Raw genomic sequence first — 20,987 nt, forward strand, 5'->3', positions numbered from 1 at the left:
GCCTGTTTACCCCCCCTGAAATTGCGACCGCCTGTCCTGTGTTTAGGAAGACGTTGTGCGCCGTGGCGGTAGGCGGTTGTGAACTGCCGTGCAATTCCCCATTGGTTAATATTGGGCCCTATGGGGTACAGTGGCCAATGGTGATCTACTCCGGCTGTGACGGTATGCACCGCCGCAGACGTGACCACCATTTTCTAGCAGATTCCTCACTTGTTTCCTGACCTTCCATAGGAGAGGACCTACACTGCATGTGCTGCTGTGACCTGCGTCTGGAACCTACCATTGCCTGTGTGACCGGGAAAGGGCCCTAGCCTTCACTTTGGAGGAGTTGGAGTGACTGGTGGATGGGGTCCTACCCTAGTACGGACTGCTGTATGGGCCTTCAGACCAACAGGTGAGTACACCTTGTGCACAATGAATGTGGCATGAATGCTTGGAGTTGTGTATGAAGGCCTCGTGTAATAGGGGTGGGTGGATGTCCTCTTGGCGGTGTACATGTTGTGGGCTGGGCTATGTGGGTGCCAATGGTGATGCAAACGGGTATGGTGAGCCATTTGTGTGACAGGCTGGACTGTTTGTCTAATGCCTCTGCAGGTCAGCGCCCATCAAAAGAAAGGAATATGGAGTGCCATCGCCAAGGACGTGCAGACCCTGGGGGTCTATGGCAGGTGGAACACCCACTGTCGAAAATTGTGGGAGGACTTGAGACGCTAAGCACGGAAGACCGCTGAGGCCAAGCTGGGAATGGCCTCCCAACGAGGAAGGGGTGCCCGTTAGAACCTGACCCCCCTGATGGCCCGCATACTGGCAGTGGCCTACCCTGCACTGGATTGGCGCTTGAGGGCATCACAGCAGCCACAAGAGGGTGAGTACAGTGGTTATCATTACAACTTACGGTTGGTGGGGTGGTATCCTGTTGATCGTTGTGTGTTAGTGGGTACCCCTAGGCCAGGCCAGACCTAGCAGTGTAGGTCCTCTGGTGGCTAAGGGTGTGAATGTGAAATACTGCTTACCTAGCTTGTTGGTACTCACTCCTGGGCAGGGCTGCGTGTGTCCCAGGTGTGCTGCATTTGGCGATGTGTGCCCCTCCTCATTCCTTGGTGACTAGCCATTTCACTGGTAGTGCCATGCATAGTGCGTAGGCCTGTTCCTGTGTGTGAGGGGGCTGTGTGTGTACGCCAATGGTGGTGTTGGTGCAGTCATTGACCCTGTGTATCCTTTTTGTCTCTCACCCCCTTTCTTGTATTATCATCATGTCCTTATGTGCATTAGCATCAGCTGGCGGAGGAGCAGAGGCACCGGCGACAGAGGGAGCTGCATCCCACAGGACCCTGGAGGCAGAGTCCACTGACGCTGAGGGCACCAGTGGGACAGTGGGCGAGAGGAGCACCACAGCAGAGACTGGAGGGGACAATACAGACTCTGATACCTCCTCCGATGGGAGCTCCCTAGGGGTGGCAAACACCTCAGTGACCACCCCAGCTGCAGGTACAGCCACCACGCTGTACCAGCACCTCCCTCCCAGTAGCTCCTCAGCGAGTTGCCCGCGCCTCTCAACCAGGAGGGTGGGCATCTCCTTCACCGCAGGCACCTCAGGCCCTGCCCCAGTGAGCCCTGCTGCTGTGATTGAGGAGGTTATTGACCTTCTGAGGTCTATTTCTGTAGGGCAGACAACCGTTGTGAATGCCATCCAGGGGCTAGCAGCCCAGATGCAGCAATCAAATGCATTCCTGGAGGGCATTCACAGTGGATTGGCGGTCCAACAGAGATCGATTCAGGCTCTGGCCTCCTCTCTGATGGCAGCCATTGTCCCTGTTTCAACCATCCCCCCTCCAACTTCCACTTCTCAGTCCCATTCTCCTCAACCCCAACCCATCCCAAGCACACAGCCAGATGAGCATGCACACAAGACAACACCCAAGAGTGTCACATGCAAACACAAGCACCACACTTCATCCCACAGGCACTCACACAAACACCATTCAGTTGCAGACACGACAACATCCACTATCTCCACTGTCTTTCCCTCCTCCTCCACCTCCCACCCAGTTGAGTCTACACTCACACCTGCATGCACTACATCAATATCCACTACCAGCATCATCACCACACCAAGCAGAACACACACTGCACTGGCAGAGACCTCCACAAACATCCATGCATGCGTCCCCTGTGTCCTCTCCCAATGTGTCTGTCCCCCCTTCCTAAAGTACGCAAGCTCTCAGACATCCAACAGCCACCCACCTCACAACAGAATACAGCCCATGCACCTGCACCCAAATCCAGCAAACACCTCCAACAACCACTCCCTCATCCTCCACTCCCATTACCCTACCCTCTTCCCACCCCAACGTCCCTAAACAGCTTTTCCTTGCACAACTTGACCTCTTCCCTAAACCTCATCCCGTCCTGCTCATATTGGCAGGGTAGCAAGGATCCAGCCAAGCACTTCAGCCATACATTCCACGGCCCAGTGGTAGCACCACCTACTCGTGATGGAAAGAATTCTAGGCCAACAATACTGAAGGGGAAGGAACCTGCAGCAGCTGCAAAGAGGGGGAAGGAGCGTGCACCATTCTTAAGATGGGGAAGGAGCCTGCAGCAGCTGGAAAGAAGGGGAAGGAGCCTGCACCAGCTGCAAAGAAGGGGAAGGAGCCTGCAGCAGCTGCAAAGAAGGGGAAGGAGCTTGCAGCAGCTGCAAAGAAGGGGAAGGAGCCTGCAGCAGCTGCAAAGAAGGGGGAAGGAGCCTGCACCAGCTGCAAAGAATGGGAAGGAGCCTGATGCAGCTGCAAAGAAGGGGAAGAAGCCTGCACCAGGTGCTAAGAAGAGGAAGGAGCCTGCACTAGCTGCAAAGAAGGGGAAGGAGCCTGCACCACCAGGCAGAGGGGGCAAGAGCCCATCCACCAGTGCCAGGAAGGGTAAGGGATCCCCAACCCATGAGCAGGAGGAGAGGAGGCAGTCTACGCCAGCGGAAGCTGACAGCCAAACACCACCACCACCACCAGCTGTCACAGGGCCCCTACTGCCAGCCATGGTTGTGCAGCCATCAGAGAGTACAGGGGCTAAGCAGGAGCCTCCCACAACCACCACCACAGTGCAGCCATCGGAGGGTGCAGGGGATGAGCAGGAGCCTCCCACAACCACCACCACAGTGCAGCCATCACCGCCGGCGAATGCCATATAGTCCAGCCTCCAAGGGCTGCTCTGCGGTCTGCCCCCACCAGAACCAGTGGGCAAGACACCCACTTGAGAGACTGTGGCCTTGCACTCCACAGGACAGAGCACAGGGCATGTTGCCCCCTTCAGAACCAGTGGACAAGACACCGCTTGAGCGACTGTGGCCCTGCACTCCACATGACAAAGCAATGGGCATGTTGCCCCCTCCAGAACCAGTGGGCTTTTTCAAACAAACTGATGCCCTTGCAGTGTTCTCTCTGGATTGGTGCAGGATTCGAGTGGGGCCTTGGACTGTGCCCTGTAGCCATGTGGGCCTTGGGAACTATGAACTGGGAAGTGTCCCTTTTTTATACACCTGTACAGATCTGTTTTATAGCCAAATCAGATTTTTCATTTTATTGTTGGACTGATTACAATCCTTTTAATAAATTCCTGTTGCCTTTGCATTATTCTGCTGATTTTTGTGGTCAAATTGTTTTTGTAATGTATATGGTTGTGTGTATGGCATGTGTATGTCTGGTGTGTGTGGTGCGTGTGTGTGTGTCACTCTCATTTTCCTTCCACCCTCCCTTGTGTGCTAGGCGTCTGTACTCACGGTCGTCATCTTCGCTGACGTTGGTGTTCCAGGTGGAGCATAACATAGAATATTGTCAGAAAGACTTGCAGTTCTACATCAGTGGCGGATGGTTCTTCCCTGTGTCTCCAATGGTGAGTCCTTTCTCTTCTGTGATGTGTTTCCAACAGGCGTTGGTACTGCCTCGGAAAAGGTGGCGGAATCGTGTGTCTTAATATGGTGGGCAGTACTTTGTCTTCTTCCTGGCTGTAGGCGGCTACCACCGTGGTGACTGTTGTTTCCGCCCTGGCGGTCGGTGTGTTACATTGACTGTCTATCGAAGATATTACCCCCCATGGTCATAATTTGGCAGTAATTACCACCAGCCTGTTGGCGGTATTACCGCCACTTTATCACCGATCGCCAGGGTCGTAATGATGGCCTGAGTGATTTGCCCAGAATCACAGGATGTTGAGCCATTGCCGAGACTCGAACCATGTTCCCCAGCTCCAAAGTCGGCGGCTCCGGCCCTTATTCCACATCCTCTGCCCTAGGGTTCTTTGTCTAGTGCGTGTTGGGGCAGTCTGGGAACAATTTTTTTTTTTAATATAGCGCTTGGTAATACAGGCTCTACCATTTCATAGTGCTGCAAAGCAGGTGCCATTCTTAACAAAATCCTTATAATTTATTTGCATCGACCTTGCAGAGATGAAGAAGTGAAAAGGCTGTGTCAGGATTGTAATCTTTGACATTCTCATTCTGTCAAGACCTCTGCAGTGGGTGCATCAGCCAACTGACTTGAGTAGACATTCACACTAGTCAACAGCACGTGCGCTTGATAACCTCTGGAGGGTCACTAACCAAGCACATAGGTTAGTTCTAGATAGTTAGTCAAGATGACAAAAGGTGTTGTCTCCAAAATGGTGGAAAAGGAGTCGAGACTCCAGCCCCAGCACTTCAAGGGCTTAAGTTTGATAGTAAAAAAAATCTAGCCTTTGAATGTAAATTAGGCCTCTACAAATAGAGTTCAGTTAGTAGAGGAGCCATTTTCCTAACCCTGTCACTTCCTCCTCTCAGAATTTACGAGTGTCATGGCTTTGGCTGTCCCCTCACAGCTACTGCGACGTTGCAGAGGCCACTTCCGGAAGCAATGTCTAAAACAGTGCTCAAATAGCACTGCTTCCTGTTTGAAGAGGCACCACCTCGAATAACCCCAACAGTTGCTGTCACAGGCACAGAGCACTTCCACATCACCCTCTGGACTCCTGTGTATGATATCACAGCCAGTATGTAGAAATGAGGCAAATATTCTCCCAAGATGGCAGCCTTGTTGTGTCCTCTCTTCTGCAGTGACAGGCCTGGGAGGTTTGTTTTTGGCACCTGGCATGCATCCTCTGCACTCCAAACCAAAACCCATAGGTAAAGTACATTTTCATTTACAACGCCAATAGCGAGACCTATTGCATTGCAAATGTTTGTTTACCCAATGTTTTTGTAACAGCGACAACCAGGTGCTGTTAACGTTGAGAGCGCTGGTCTTTGTCACCCGTCAAGCCACTGGGCACATGACTGGTGACAGAAAATGTCCTTGCTGCTCCTGCAGAAACTACCACTGACACCAAGAGCTGTCAGCATTGAGAGCGCTGGTCTTCCTCCCTGACCAGGACACTGAGTGCGCGGCTGTTGTCCGGATATTGCCTTGCTGCTGATCCAGAGATGACTGCTGACAGCTTAATAGCTTGAAGTAAATAATAAAAGGTATCTTATCACTTGATGAGTTTGATATATAAATGATCACAAAAGAAGAGGGTGTACCTCTTTAGGGCAATCAATAAATGATCACAAAATAAGAGTACATACCCCTTTAGGGCAATCTCTTCTTTCCATAATTTGTGTTCCATTATTAGATGTGTGAGGTACATCCAGAGTCAGAGTATGTTGCACTGACTACTGAGAGAGATATGTTTACTTGTTAAGGAATGTAAAGACTCCATGCTTTGCAAAAGCTATTTTTGAGAATGGTGATGGAAATGTGTGCAGTGGAAATCTTCTGTAAAGTATGTGTGTGTGTGTGTGTGTGCGCACGTACCAGGAATGGGAAGGTACAGCAAATAAAGAAACCTTCATTTTCATATGTCAAATGCATGTTTAGAAGCACAAAATCTCAGATTTAAATCCATTAAATATTACAAAAATAGTTTAATTTTGCTCTCCGCAGCAAAGTTAACACTAAACTATACCTTAGGTATCTAAAAGCTATATTCATAGAATTACATTTTTAAATCTGCAGAATGAGCAGACCGCTAAAATTATCCAGATAACCAGGCATCTCACGGAATATGATTTAAGGCGCAAAGACATCTGCACGTGCAACTCAGTCGTGTGTAGTACAACTAGAAGGTCATAAACAGTTTAGAAAATGAGAAACCAGACATATTAATGCGGTTACTGTAACAACGGAATAAGTGAAACTGTTCGCAAACGTGTTATGTTTGTGATTCTTTCCTGATCATGACCTACTCACTGTGAGATATAGGATCAGAATGATCTTGCTAGTACTGAGTTACTTTGTTTTAGTTCATAAACCTATACAGTGTGCAGTCCTACCAATAACAACACCCCAAAGGATTACCGTAGAACAGTAAACTTGCAGTGGAAAAATACATTATCTGAAAATTTGTGATATAGAATAACAGGGTCTGAGAACTTAAGACGTTCACCCAGGTTAGGCTGTGTTGGTGTCTGTATTGGGAATATCAGATTCCCTGGAAGCCCTAGAGGCCCCAGAGCAATGGCTCTTCACCCAAGGTGATCAGCCTTGATGATGGAGGAAGACCAGAGTTTTTCTCCTGAGGTAACCGAGGTGTAAGCCCACAGGTACACAAGTTCTCACAAGACCAGTCAAGCCACTGTCTGTTTGGTTAGCACTGAGGCCAACCAGGTGCTGGAGCTCTGCAACAAATAAAAGTCTGAACATAACAAAAACAAAAGTCAATGTATTGAGTGCAAACACGCTTGTATCAGTGGTCTCTTGAGGCTGTCTTTCTCTAACCCCTGGTGAATGTTAGAGAAAACTTCTAGGTGCTGGGTCCACCTCTCCAAACTCCTTTCACTGGCTTGGGGCTCCCACGGAGATCAGCTATAGCAACAGGGAAGGAAGTCCAGCTGAGCTTCAGAAGAGGCTTAGGCTATGTCCCTCTAAGAGACTGAAGACCAAGCACAACTCAGTGCTCTGCAAGCACCAAAGAGATAGAGAGAGCGTCAGCTCATATTTAAAAGTCCTAACAGTTGAAAAGCAGGCCTCTGTCAGCCAGCGAAAGTACATTCCTTAAAGTTCAATTATCCAACCAGCCAGGTTGAAGCAGAGTGTCCTGCCTCGGAGCCCTGGCTGTTGATAACACGTTTCCTTCGGTGCATGCCGTCAGACTTTGTCTTGGTGTGTTCAGATGGTTATTTGCTTAATGATTGACCAGCACAAACTAACAGGAAGATTAATAATGCACTGGAGCTGAAGTTAAGATTGTGATATTAAAGCACAAGCTTAACAAGAAGATTAACTGTGTATTTTTTTCATTACTCCTATCGGAGCTGTCCCTAAATGTTTAAAATGCCTAACATTGTGAATGAGTACGACAGGAAGGAGCAGACATTCAGATGCATAACCACCTGAAATTAATTCATAACGTATAAACATTGGACAGATGAAAGAATGAGGCAAGCTTGTTGGTATTTTTAACTGAATCACTAAAGTTGCCCAAATCCCGTTGCTTCTGCCTTAGCCAGCTGAGCCGTCCCATTAACCAGGAAAGGACTAAACAAAATCACACACTTGATCTAGGCTGTCCTTGGTCATTTTGAGGCTGTCAGTCGTTCCAAGGCTCAATTTTGGGAAAAGCTCATGTTAACCTCTGTGGGCCTTTGCCTTCCCTGATGTTCATTGAAAGACCCCATTCCCTGTTCCTAGATATCCATTATATTTGCTATTCTCTTTTCCTCTTCCCCACACACTCCCTCCAATACCAAGCACACTTCCCCACGCCCTATGGCAACACGTTGAATAGAAATCGAGGGCTGCTGTCTGTGCAGGAAACAATCTGTTCTGAATATAGTTTCTGTGAAATTATTATACATTGCTCCTGCCTGCTAACATAATAATAGAGGGATGTCTAGAGAGGTTGTAGGTGAACATTTGAATCAAAATATAATTAGCCTACACTGTAATAGGAGGTTATACCTAAACGTTTATGGTCATGAATCTGTGGACTTGTACATCATCTCCTTAAAACAGTAGCCATGTTCGTATGCTTTGTGAAGCCAAACTTTACTGTTACTATTTAATTCCTTGGTAGGATCTTCAGAATATGGGAGCTAGAAGAGTGTGTGTGATGACAGATACGAACCTGAGCACCCTTCCTCCGGTAAAGGCTGTTCTTGACTCCTTAGCGAAGAATGACATCTGCTTCAAAATGTACAACTCAGTCAGAGTGGAGCCAACTGACTCAAGGTATGACCCCTCCATCAGTTGTATTATATTGAGAACGGCATTGGAAGTCATTACTTGCTATTGACCGCATTTCAGTGTAAATAGGTGATGTTATTCAGCCACAACCAATTGCAAACATAAATACAGAAGTGTGGTATCATAATATTGGCGAACATAGTGTGTGTGTCAGCCTGTGTGCGAGTGTGTGTCTGCCTACACACCATGTTGGTGCTCCCTAGGTTCTAGACATGATTCACAAATATAGAAGTCCTTGCAGGGAATCGCCCCATGCGTATGTGCACAACTTGCACATGGCATGCTCTTTTTATTATTCGCAAAATTGTTTCACTATGCCATAGGAAGTTTACATACATGATAGAGAAAAGTCGGCATTCACTGTGGATTTACAGAGGTTGTACAGCTATACTTGGTTCTGAAACAGACAGAGTGGTTCAAGGGAGACACTGCAAATCAAATTAAATGTAAACGTTGTTGCAGAAGACAAGAGGTAAGACATTAAAATGTGAAACTGTTACGTGTTGTGTTGCTAAATATGTATTAACCTGAATGGAAAGCATATATCCCCAATTAAACAATCTAATCGCCTATCACTGAAGCATACTGGGTAGTGATGTCAACCACTGACCACAATTTACCTGCGGTTTATTTTGCATCGGACCAGGCAAAAGGTGCAAGGGCTGCTGCAGTTCACCTGAAGCTGACGTTTACAGTGGAATGCTGTTGCAATGGATATGTGGTATAACCAGGAATTTTACTTTTTGCACAATCAAGGAAACACTTGCTGCAACACTGTTGGAGTGCAAACATTATTAGTAAAAATTGTGTCACTTAAATACAGTGTAAGATAACATATTAAAAGGTTCAATTGAAATTATGTATTTAATAAATAAAATGTGTAGCTGACATGGTGGACACCATAAACAATGTGTATCAATATGTAATAAATAATGTCTAATGAAATGTATTGTGCTTAATAATAATTAAAAGCACAGTTTAAATGTTATGAAATGTTTTATTCTTTGTGTTTTAGCATTGGTTTTAAAAGGCTTCACGTTTTAGTAATTTTCCAGAGGCAATGTTTTAAAAGTGTTAACTCTGCAAAATTATGTTTCTCTAAGCATCCTGCGTGACTTGCTCACTGTGGAAAAGTTATGTTCTTATGTTGTAACATAGTCTTCCGTGCTCATGTATAACTTGCAAGAATTGTATTTTACTGCGGAAACTGGTGACTGCAGTGAGATAAGATGGTCCAATCGTAAATGGAGAAAATGAAGAAAAGATACTTCTGAGAAAGTGGAATAATTCTAATTGGTTCTGACCTAAACCACCCCATAGATTGACCAGTGGCATTCTAGTTAGTTGTTTAATATGGCAAAGTTTAGGTGATGTAGTTTTAGCTTTTGTCTCGCAGTCCCTTACAGTTCTCAGCTGTCTGCACTCTGCTAGTGTAATTATGTGTTATGTCCTTAGCTTTCTGCCACTGAGTTAATATACAATCAGTGTCCTTGTTCACATCCTGTTTGAGGGAAGACCGAAGATGCTCTACTGATGAAGACGTTGCTGCTACTGATCCATTTAGGTGAGGTATAACCCAATGTGGATTTGTCTTTCTTGCAGATTTACATGTGTTCTCCCTTTAGAAAATCTAACCGCTATTTTTAGTTAGCACCATAGCCAGATGTTTTCCAAATTAATTTTTATCTTTTTTTTTCTTTTTGCATGAAGTCCAAACATGTTTATCGAATTAGAGTAATAGTTAAGGATGCCAAATTCTAAATTTGACTTTTCATATAATTTGATTGTAAATAATTCATCTGCGATAACTAAATGTATTCTGTATCTATCATTCATTTGCTATTGTTGTTATTCTGCATTGTAGTTCCCAAATCCTTAGTGATAAATATTTTGTCCAGGTTGAAATTATTCTGACAGTTCGGTCAGCCTGTATTGTTTCTGTACTTTTATCATTTGGTCTTGCATTTGATTTACGTGATCTTAGCATTGTTAATCAAAAGGGCAATGAATGTTTGAACTTTATTAAACTGGTGTTGTGATTCATGACCACATTGGTCATACTGCTTATAAATTACTGACTCCAAATTTGAAAGTGATGTTTATTTGATTTGTTAATGTTTGTTTGGATGTTATTACACTCCTATCTGAGTCCAAAGATGTGTGTCAAACTCTAAGGGTAATTGATAGTTACCCTATACCTGTCGCCTTATAAATAAATTATTAAGAGAAATATAAGGCTGGACACGCCCACAATTTTGGTAGCAGAGGATGGTTTTGTCCCATTAGGAGGGAAACATCCTGTTTTTAATAGTTATATGTCATTTAGAAAGAATTGGGAGATTTGGTTTTACCAGTGCTTGCAGGTGATGTTTCCTCAGCAAGAACATAGCTCACAAGTTAAATTTAAGTAATCAGACAGTACAACAGTTTAAACTTCACAGTGAGGATGAATCGAATGATGAATTGATGAGCGGGAGTTTGAATGAAGAAGAATGTGTGTTAGCAGCTTCATTAGAAGTGGATCAAAAAGGTCCTTAGGTAAATGGAAAATTAATGGGTCATAAGGTTTCATTTGTGGTTGATACAGGAGCTACACACTACAATGAGAACTGCAGAAGTTCCCAATGTGCCACTTTCTGGGAAAACAGTGCAGATTATAGAAGTTGCAAATCAATTCCTGATGAACCTGATTACTAAACCAATAGCAATTTTGAAGGATTGCACAAATTTGTAGTCTGTGACTCAAGTTTGGTTCCTTATTGAGAAAAGATCTATTGTGCAAAACAAAATGTTCAATTACCTGTACAAAAGATGGAATTGCTATACAGATGAATAGTGATGATGATGATGATTTATCTATGCCGATTGAATGTGATTCAGTTAATGAAGGATTTCCACTAATTTGTTTTCATACTATATTTACAGTACAAGACCTGCCAGCTGACTTTCAAGGTACAGTTACATTAAAAGTTTGGGATCTTTCAGGAAAAGACATCAGTCTGATCAGAGGAGCTGAACCAGTTAAAGTTACAGTCAAACCTAATGCAGTTTTTCCGCAAACTCCGCAAAATCAGATGTAATTGAAGGCATTACTCCTGTAATTGCAGATTTTGTGAAGGAGGGAGTTCTAAAGGAAGTGCTGAGCAGCCCATCTAATTCTCTTAGTATGGGTTTGCGAAAATCAAGTAGAAAATTTAGAATTGTTCAAGATTTTAGGAAAATTAATGACATAGTTGTCAAATGTTGTCCAGTGGTACCAAATCCAGCTGTGATTTTGTTTCAGATCCCTTGTGATGCAGAATGGGTCACGGCGGTGGACTTGTCACAAGCATTTTTCTCAGTGCCTCTACATGAGGATGGCCAGTTTCTTTTCTGCTTTAAATTCTGTAATTGTGTGTATTCATGGTGTAGGATCACACAAGGCTTTTCAGAGTCTCCGTCAACATTTAATCAGGTGTTGAAAAATAATTTAGAATCATTAGAAATGCCTTTCCAATCAGCATTAGTTCAGTACATTGATGATCTTTGGTTGCTCCCACGACAAAGGAAGCATGCAGAAAATATACTATTTCCTTATTGAATCATTTTGGTGAAAATGGACATAAAGTGTCCCCAGCGAAATTACAGTAATGTCAGAAAGAAGTAAAATATTTGGGTCACCAAATAGAAAAAGGTGTGAATTAATCCTCCAGGAACACAAAGATGTGTTAGGATGTTTTGGGGGAATGGTGAGCTACTGTCCCCAGTGGATTCCCAATTTTTCTGTTATCTCAAAGCCATTGCAGAAACTGACCCACAAATACATAAATGACCCAGAGCCCTTTGATGACGCTTGTATGAAAGCTTTTACTGAGCTGAGAGAGAGTCTGTGCATAGCACCAGCTTTGGGAATGCCTGACTACACTAAACAATTTTTTTTATTTTGTCATGGACGTGATTTTTGTGCCCTTTCTGTCTTTGCACAGGTATATGGTGGTGTAAATCGCCCAGTAGCATATTTTTCTGCTACTTTGGACCCAGTCGCATTAGCTTTACCTGGTTGTTTGCAGACTGTGGCGGTGGTTAGTGGGACATCCTTTAACTGTTCTTGTCCCAGATTTTGTTTTACTTACCCAAACAAAGACCCAATACTGGACATCTTACACGTTACGAGCTATTAATTTTGGGTTTTCCTAATGTGTCTTTGAAGAGGTGTACTGTGCTTAACCCTGCAACCTTACCCCGGTAGACAATGTTGAAATTGAAAAACTGAAAGAAGTTGAACATGACATGACATGACTGTCTGGAGGTCACTGAATTTTGCACGAAACCCAGACCTGACATTCAGGATACTCTATTAGAGGAAAATGATCAAATTATTTTTGTTGATGGTTACTCTCTAAAAGATAATGTGGGAACATTGAAATCTGGATATGCTGTGTGCACTATTTCTGATATGCTTGAAGCTTCATAGCTTCAAAGAGTATTTTCTGTTCAAGTAGCTGAATTGGTGGCTTTTACTAGGGCATGCTGTATTTCTGCACAGCTTAAAGTTACAATTTTTACAGACAGTTAATATGTATTTGGTGAAGTGCACAACTTTGGGGAATTTGTGGGCACAGAGAGATTTCATGACCTCTTCTGGCTTGCCAATCAGAAATGGTGATAAAATTCATGATTTATTACAAGCCCTACAGTTACCTGAGACGATCGCTGTGGTAAAGTGCAATGCGCACCAGAAATCAAATGATTTTGTTTTAATGGGAAATTCTCATGTGGATCAATTCGCAAGATTTTGCTTGTTGAACTGCATCTCTTTTTAACTAGGAATGGAAAGAAGTAAATGTTGATGAAGTAAACCCAAGTTATACATTAACAGTAATTGATACGGGGAGGAAATACATTTTTTTCAAGAGAACGCTTCTGAAGATGAAAACAAAGGTTGGATAAAATTGAAATGCTGTCAAAGGGATGATGATGATATGGGTTTCAAATGAAGGGCAGGTGGTGTTGCCAAACTGTCTACTGATGCAAATGGCAGGATATTATCATGGTCGGACATACATTGGCAGAGATGCAATGATTCGAACATTTAAACAGTCCTGGTTCAATCCAAAATTAGGCAGGTTGCAGATGCAGTTTGTCACAGATGCCGACATATGAACTTGGGAAAGAGAACTGTTGTTAATTTGAGTCACATTGGAAGAGCAGGAGGCCCATTCAACAGAATACAAATGGATTTTATTGAAATGCCTGTGTGTGGTGATTTGAGATATGTGTTGGTGGTTGTCTGTATTTTTAGTCACTAGATTGAAGCCTACCTCACACATAGAAATTATAGTCTAACAGTAGCAAAGCTTTTACTTAAGGAGTTGATACCTTGTTTTGGGTTTTCCGACCTCTCTAAAATCAGATAGAGGAAGTCACTTCAGTAATGAGGTGATGAAATTACTATGTTGAGCGTTAAACATTGAGCAGAAGTTGCACTGTAGCTATCGCCCTGAAGCTTCTGGATTAGTAGAGCAATTGAATGGTACTCTAAAGGCACGACTTGCAAAAATGTGTGCATCCACAAATATGAAATGGCCAGATGCTTTACCTTTGGTTCTGACGAGCATTAGAAACACACCTGAAAAAAGACTGGACTCTCTCCCCATTAAATCCTTATGGGCAGAGCATTGAGTTTGCCAGCTGGTCCTGCAAAAGCTCTTGTGAATATAACAGATGATATGGTGCTGGATTACTGCAAGAGTCTGGCTGATGTGGTTTGTTCTTTCTCTCCCCAGGTGGAAGTTACAGCTGTGCCGCCATCCTAGGACCAGTGTCCGTCTGCGAGCTGGTGATTGGGTGGTCATCAAGAAGCACGTGTGAAAAACTTGTCTGGAACTTAGGTGGAAGGGCCTGTACCAGATTGTGCTAATAATGATGACTGCTGTGAAGTGTGCTGCAATCCCGAACGAGATTCATGCCAGCCACATTCAAAAAGTGCCCTATCCTTTGGATGATGAAGAAGAATTGTTAAGAGCACCAACAACTACTATTCAGTCTCAAGGAACAAGAAGAGAGACTGTGGATACAGAAACAGATACAGTGCAAACTGGCGAAGACCCAGGTACAACTTTGAGGGATGAAATAGAGGTTCCTGAAGCTGCTCAAGCATCAGCAAATATAGCAGGAGAGTCAAGTCAGAGGAGGGCTCTCCCAGAAGTAGATGATTGGAAAAAACTGTTAAAACAGATCACTCCCTCCACAGCTGGAGCTGAGATGAATCAAAGTCATGCAAATTCGACTCCTCCTGAATTAGCTAATGTTGCAGGTACATCAAGTCAAAGTCAGAATCCTGCCTAATCAAGAAGATTTGTAAGTCCAGTTTTGCAAACGATACTGTCAAAAAAAAGTTGCGAAAGGAGACAAGTGGCACAAACTGCAAACAAATGAAAGGGTTCCAGGTGTGCTGTCGACTATAAGTGAGGATCCAGACACAACAACAAGAGCAGATACAGATGAAGTTCTGAGAGAAATAAGAAGTCGAAGATACTCAGGTCCTATTGGGCATATTTTACAACAGATGAGTGGCAACGTGAATTTTCATCCTTATGTTTTGATCGTGAAACTCCAGCTCAATATTTTGGAACTTAAAATATTTTTTGAATTGAGATTTAAAACAATATTGCTAGCTGAACCAGACAGATATTGCATTTTACAAGTTATAATTACTGAACAATAGAATATGATCTACTGAAAGAGACTTTTGCACACTGAGTTGATAAGTAGCTAAACCGATTTTAGACAAAGTTTTGGAGAAAAGTCTGAAAGCTGCTGTAAATAACTGTAAAGAAGACTGAAGTTTATTTTTGTTTTTGATTTTTGGCTGCATCGCTTTCTGATTTTCTACAGGGCAAGGATAACAATCGTAATTACGTTAAAAACAATAGGTGTTGCAAATGTATGTGTATTGGTTTGGGAATTGTATGTGTGCTAGTAAGTTTGTTATTAATTGTGAGTATGAGTGTGTCTAGCAAAGCTGAAATTAATTAAATACCTTCTTTAGAAACTACTACACTTTCTAAGTTAGAAAAGTTTAACAAGGATGAGAAATACTTGCACTTAGACGACTCACAAGGAGATCTTTCTTCTAACGTTTTCTATCGCTTGCTGTATGAATATGTTGAGACGATGAATGTGAGAGAGTGTTACTGCAGAAAGGAATTATTTACATATGTAATTTGTTGCAGTGTTTTACTAACAAGGCTCTATAACCAAGACTACATTCAATATGTTTATTCTAATTTTGATCTAGTGGTTTCTTTTGTTCCAACTACCCAACACTTGAGTATCATAGCGAAAGAGAGAAATATTGGCATTGTGAGAGGCTTCTTTGAGCCTACACTAACATTTGGTGTGGCTTACGCTCACCACAACAATTAGACATGCTTGCTTTCGCCAGTAGAGAAATCTTTTGTAGATCCAACTGATGATAGAAAAGCATTAAAAAATAATATAGAGAACATTTAGAAATGATTATGCATATAGTGATACTAAAACACAAGGGAAGCTTGCTTTAGATTTTCAACATGTAGGAAAGCTTTGTATTTACAGACCTCCATCTAGAACTGATACTAAGTTTGTGGAAATTAATGAGTGCAGACATATTTCTTTTTAAGAATACATGGGTTTTGTTAAATGGACAAGATCCTGTGATTCCTGGGGTATATTTCATCTGTAGAAATAATGCTTATTATCGTCTCCTAAGGGGATGGTATGGGACTTGTTATTTGGGAGTGGTATTCCCGAAGATTTACCAGACTGACAATATAGATGATACACATGACACAAATGAATTACAGAGACCAAGATCAAAAAGAGCAACTTATTCTGAAATAATTGGGAAATATTTGGAGCAATTATTCTTTCTGTAGTAGTTGTTCTGAATGCCATAAAAATTTGAAAGTTGTCTACTGTTGTGGATAACATGCTGCCAGATTTTTCTGGAGCCATAGGGCTACTGAAATGGATGTTGTTCGTTCAGTGGTTCTCCAGCACGCCTTGCAATAGATATTCTTTTAGCAAAGGAAGGCGAAGTCTGTCGGATGCTGAAAGTGAAACATTGTTGCACATGTATACCTGACAATAGTAAAGGAGTTAGAAATGTTATTAAGAACCTGACAGATTCTAATTCAGATTTAAAAGATCTGAAAGAGCCAGGATTATGGGAAAATATTGGCAAAGGTGTTACTAAAGTGAAAAATTGGCCAAGTAATCTTGGTCAGGGTATTATTGGAAAAATATTGAAACCATTATTAATTTTGAGCTGACTTTGGAGCAATTATTCTTTCTGTAGTAGTTGTTCTGAATGCCATAAAAACTAGAAAGTTGTCTACTGTTGTAGATAACATGCTGCCAGATTTTTATGGAGCCATAGGGCTACTGAAATGGATGTTGTTCGTTCAGTGGTTCTCCAGCACGCCTTGCAATAGATATTCTTTTAGCAAAGGAAGGCGAAGTCTGTCAGATGCTGAAAGTGAAACATTGTTGCACATATATACCTGACAATAGTAAAGGAGTTAGACATTTTATTAAGAACCTGACAGATTCTAATTCAGATTTAAAAGATCTGAAAGAGCCAGGATTATGGGAAAATATTGGCAAAGGTGTTACTAAAGTGAAAAATTGGCCAAGTAATCTTGGTCAGGGTATTATTGGAAAAATATTGAAACCATTATTAATTTTGAGCTGACTCACAAGTATTAATACAAGTATTAATAAGTATATTTTGTGACAACACATATAGTCATCAGAGGAGGGATTGTTGGAGTGCAAACATTATTAATACAAATTTTGTCACTTAAATACAGTGTGAGATAACATATATTAAAAGGTTTCATTGAAATTGTGTAGCTGACATGGTGGTCACCATAAACAATGTGTATTATGTAATAAAAAATGTATAATGAAATGTATTATGTTTAATAATTAAATGTACTGAAAAAAATAGTATTAATGTGTACTAAAAGGATTAATAGTTTAAATGTTATGAAATGTTTTATCCTTCATGTTTTAACATTTGTTTTAAAAGACCTCATATTTTAGTAATTTTCTGGAGGCAATGTTTTAAAATGTTAACTCTGCAAAATTATGTTTCTCTAAGCATCCTGTGTGATTTGCTCACTGTGGAAAAGTCATTTTCTTATGTTGTAACATGTGTTTGTCTTCCTGGAATGAGATAATGTATACCCAGAAACAATAGTCTACAGTGCTCATGTATAACCTGCAACTATTGTATTTTACTGCGGAAACTGCTTACTGCAGTGAGAGAAAATGTTCCAATTGTAAATAGAGAAAATGAAGAAAAGATTCTTGTGAGAATGTGGAATAATTCTAATTGGTTCTGACCTAAACCACTCCATAGACTGACCAATGGCATTCTAGTTAGTTGTTTTCTAGGGTTTTAATATAGCAAAGTTTAGGTGGTGTAGTTTCAGTTTTTCACGCAGTTCCTTGCAGTTCTCAGCTGTCTGCAGTTATTCTTCAAATATTTGAGTCAACCTTTAAAGATAATTAATATTTACCCTGTACGTGTTGCCTTAGAAATAAATTATCAAAAGAAATATAAGGCTGGACACCCCCACAATACCGTTTCTGAATGTTGCTCTGCATTCCTTTGTAAATTGTTAGTGTATTTGTATAGTGCGTATGACTTTTGATGAGGCATTGAAGCTCTTTTTCGACTAGGAGCGCATTATTCTGGAATCCAATATTTTTAATTAGTAGGTTAGTACAATTTGTTTCTTGTACGTTAGTTGTGCTAGGTTTGTGCTTTCGATTTCTTGGCTGTTTAGTAGAGTTTGGAGTAGGGTTAGAATGATAGGAATGGATTTGAAAAGGGGAGTTTGGAGTAAGGATAGAATGATAGCAATGAATTTGAAAAGGGAATAGTATTAAGTTGTTTATGTAACTAGTGGTCGTATGTGCTTGTTAGTTGGGTGGCATGGCTAAAAAGGAGGGGTGAAAGTTTGAGAAGGATGTTTGTGAGTTCATAGTAGTCAGAAAGTTTTGGTGAGAGTAAGAGGGAGTAAGGATAAGAAGAACAAGAGTTTTTTTTTATATAACCAAATGTAAATAATGTATACACACCCACACAAACACACCTATGATACTTGATAAAATGTTGTTTGATTGATCAGACTCCTGCTATATAAATATCCATATGTAAATTGAAACAACAATATTTACATTGTCTGCTGCCACAATTACCTTGTGGGATATTTTATAGTTATAAATAACTGTAGTTAACATATATACATAAATATATTTTGCAGGTGGTCCTAGTTCATGAGGGCAGGTGCATATAGGGTTGTAGGTTTTCCAGTTCCCACAGGTGAGTAAATCGATTTTAGAGGCACTCAATTTGTCATGTATTAGTATACCCCATTACATTTATTCTGCAACAAATTGCAGGTAAGTATAAGTGTTTGTGTGTGTGTGTGTGTGTATATATATATATATATATATATCACCTACTGGTGGTCACCAGAAGGTAGTTATAGTTAAGAACTAGTTTCTATAGAAAAATTGTTTTTTACTTGCCTATATCTTTGGTGTCGCTTGACAAATCTTCACTAAATTTTCCCCCAAAAATGTGACAGTCACTTGAGCTGCTGTCTGGAAAATTTCAGGGTGATCTGTCAAGCGGGGGTCAAGATAAAGGGGGGGTGAAATTTAGAGCATTTCCAATGTTAATTCTCATAGGAAGAATTGGATAACAATAGCACAAAAAACACTGGACATAATTACACCAAATTTGGCAAAAAGGTAAGAAAGAGCCCCTTTTGTTATTTGATGTAAATCCATTAAGTAGTTTTTGAGAAATTTAAGAAAATCCAAATTTGTATGTATATGGATGTGAAGGATTCGTGACCCCTCACGATCTCGTGCAGAGATCTGATTCGTTGAAAACACTTCAAACAAGGAAGTGTTGTCAGCCATCTTAGGACTCAAGTTCAGTCCTGGAGAAATGATTCAGCAAGCAGGGAACTGCTGTTGAAGCGGATCCCTGCTTGCTGAAGCAATGGCACTGTGAGGGAAGCCTTTCGGTGCCAGGAAGCCCGTAAAGTGCATTTTCATAAATAATTAAAAATAAATAAATAAATGTGTAGGGACTGTGAAGGAGCGCGGTCCCAGATAGTCCATAAAGGACTAAAAGATAAAGAATAGCTCATTGTGAAGGTCGCAGACCATCACACCTAGCATTCAGGCTTCAAGTCCAGCTGGACTTGCTTCCCTCTTCTTTTTTTTTTTTTTTTTTTTTTAAAGTACAAATTATTTAAAATTTAAAAAAATGATAGACACACTTTATTTTAATTTGTGCAGAAATATCTCATTCTAAGTATATCGAACATCAAAGTCTAAAAAAACTCCCTCTCTCTCTTCCTCTCACTTTCTCTCTCTGTCTCTCTTTCAATCAAAGTTTCCCACTCACACACCAACCCAGACACTCACGTACCCAGTCACAGACCCAGTCAGACCCTCACACACCCATTCAGACAGTTATGCACCCACTCACAGACCCACTCAGTCTCTCACACACCCATTGCCAGCCTCATGCACCCACTCACTGGCCCACACACACACACTGCCACACCCACTAAAACGCTGATGTACGCACTCTTACACCCAGACAGACACTCTCACAGCCAGTCTCATTCCCATATACACCCTTTCTTACCTTGAAAGGCTGTGACCAGCTCCCACCACGCATGGCCAAAGGGCTGTGCACAACATGGGGTTGGGTGATTACGGGGTTGGCCGCAGGTTCTTAAAAAAACAAAGGTTACAGGGAGGTTATAGTTAAGCTTACATTTTAAACGTGGAAAACCATAGAAAAAATTACCAGTTATAGTTAGAGTTACCTCAAGTAACTATAACTTGTGTCTTAAGGTAACTATAACTTTCGCCCTCGTTATGCACTGCTAATTAACCCACAAATTACGGCATTCATGACCTCTTTGATAACATCATAGATAATATCAATGTAATATTTGCAGTAAAAATTTTAATGAAAAAACTGTGCATGGCGGGGATAATGACCCCATATATTACATCACTCATAACATCATGTGTGACATCATTGATAATATCACTGCAATATTTGTAGTAAAAATATTGATAAGAAAACTGTGCATGCCGAGGTCACGAGTTATAGTTACCTTAGGGCACATGTTACAGTTACTTGAAATAACCATAATTGAAACAGCTGAATTTCTATGATTTTGCACATTTGAAATGTGAGCCTACCTATAATGTCCCTGTAACCTCTGTTTTATTAAGCGAGTATATATATAATAGAGAGACAGAGAGAGAGTTAGAGATAGGTCTGATCTGCTTTTTTCCATAGAAAGAGTGTTTTTGGGTTTGCCAAAAACTGTGGGCCTGTTTGACTTTTCCCCAAAAAATAGTTTATCCATCTCAGCTCCTTTCTGGGAAGTTTGGAGGTGATCATCCGTCAGCCGGAGGCCGAGGGGCAAAAAAGGGAACCCCTAAGCATAACATCCCATGTATTTTCCATAGACTTCTTTAGGCAAGCCTACACCAAAAACTGCTGAACGGAACTACACCATATTTGGCAGGACTCTAGATCTTGGTCTGCTGGTTTTGCTTTTTGTGATTTGGTGTGAATCTGTTGAGTAGTTTTTGTTAAATTAAGGATAAAAAAAATAATTGTTTAAAGGGTGAGAACAGTTTTTAGTAACAATTTAAATC

General features: G+C 41.6%; 1 protein-coding gene and 1 long non-coding RNA gene across 4 annotated transcripts in view; both read left to right on the forward strand.

Moving 5' to 3' along the window:
* ADHFE1 (alcohol dehydrogenase iron containing 1) overlaps nt 1-20,987 on the forward strand; it is a 300,399-nt gene that overhangs the window by 64,123 nt on the left and 215,289 nt on the right. For 2 of the 3 annotated variants that reach the window (XM_069220269.1, XM_069220270.1), the window contains exon 5: nt 8,080-8,234. The exons of the other annotated variant lie outside the window; for it this stretch is intronic. In XM_069220269.1, coding sequence (XP_069076370.1) covers nt 8,080-8,234 — 155 coding nt within the window. The remainder of the gene's footprint in view (nt 1-8,079; nt 8,235-20,987) is intronic. 3 annotated transcript variants of the gene reach the window in all.
* On the forward strand, nt 9,726-14,145 carry LOC138282560 (uncharacterized). Its single transcript, XR_011200970.1, has 3 exons — nt 9,726-9,813; nt 11,175-11,201; nt 14,015-14,145. It is a non-coding gene; the product is annotated as an uncharacterized lncRNA (long non-coding RNA).

Source organism: Pleurodeles waltl, chromosome 2_2, assembly GCF_031143425.1.
Source record: "Pleurodeles waltl isolate 20211129_DDA chromosome 2_2, aPleWal1.hap1.20221129, whole genome shotgun sequence".
Classification (NCBI taxonomy): Eukaryota; Metazoa; Chordata; class Amphibia; order Caudata; family Salamandridae; genus Pleurodeles; species Pleurodeles waltl.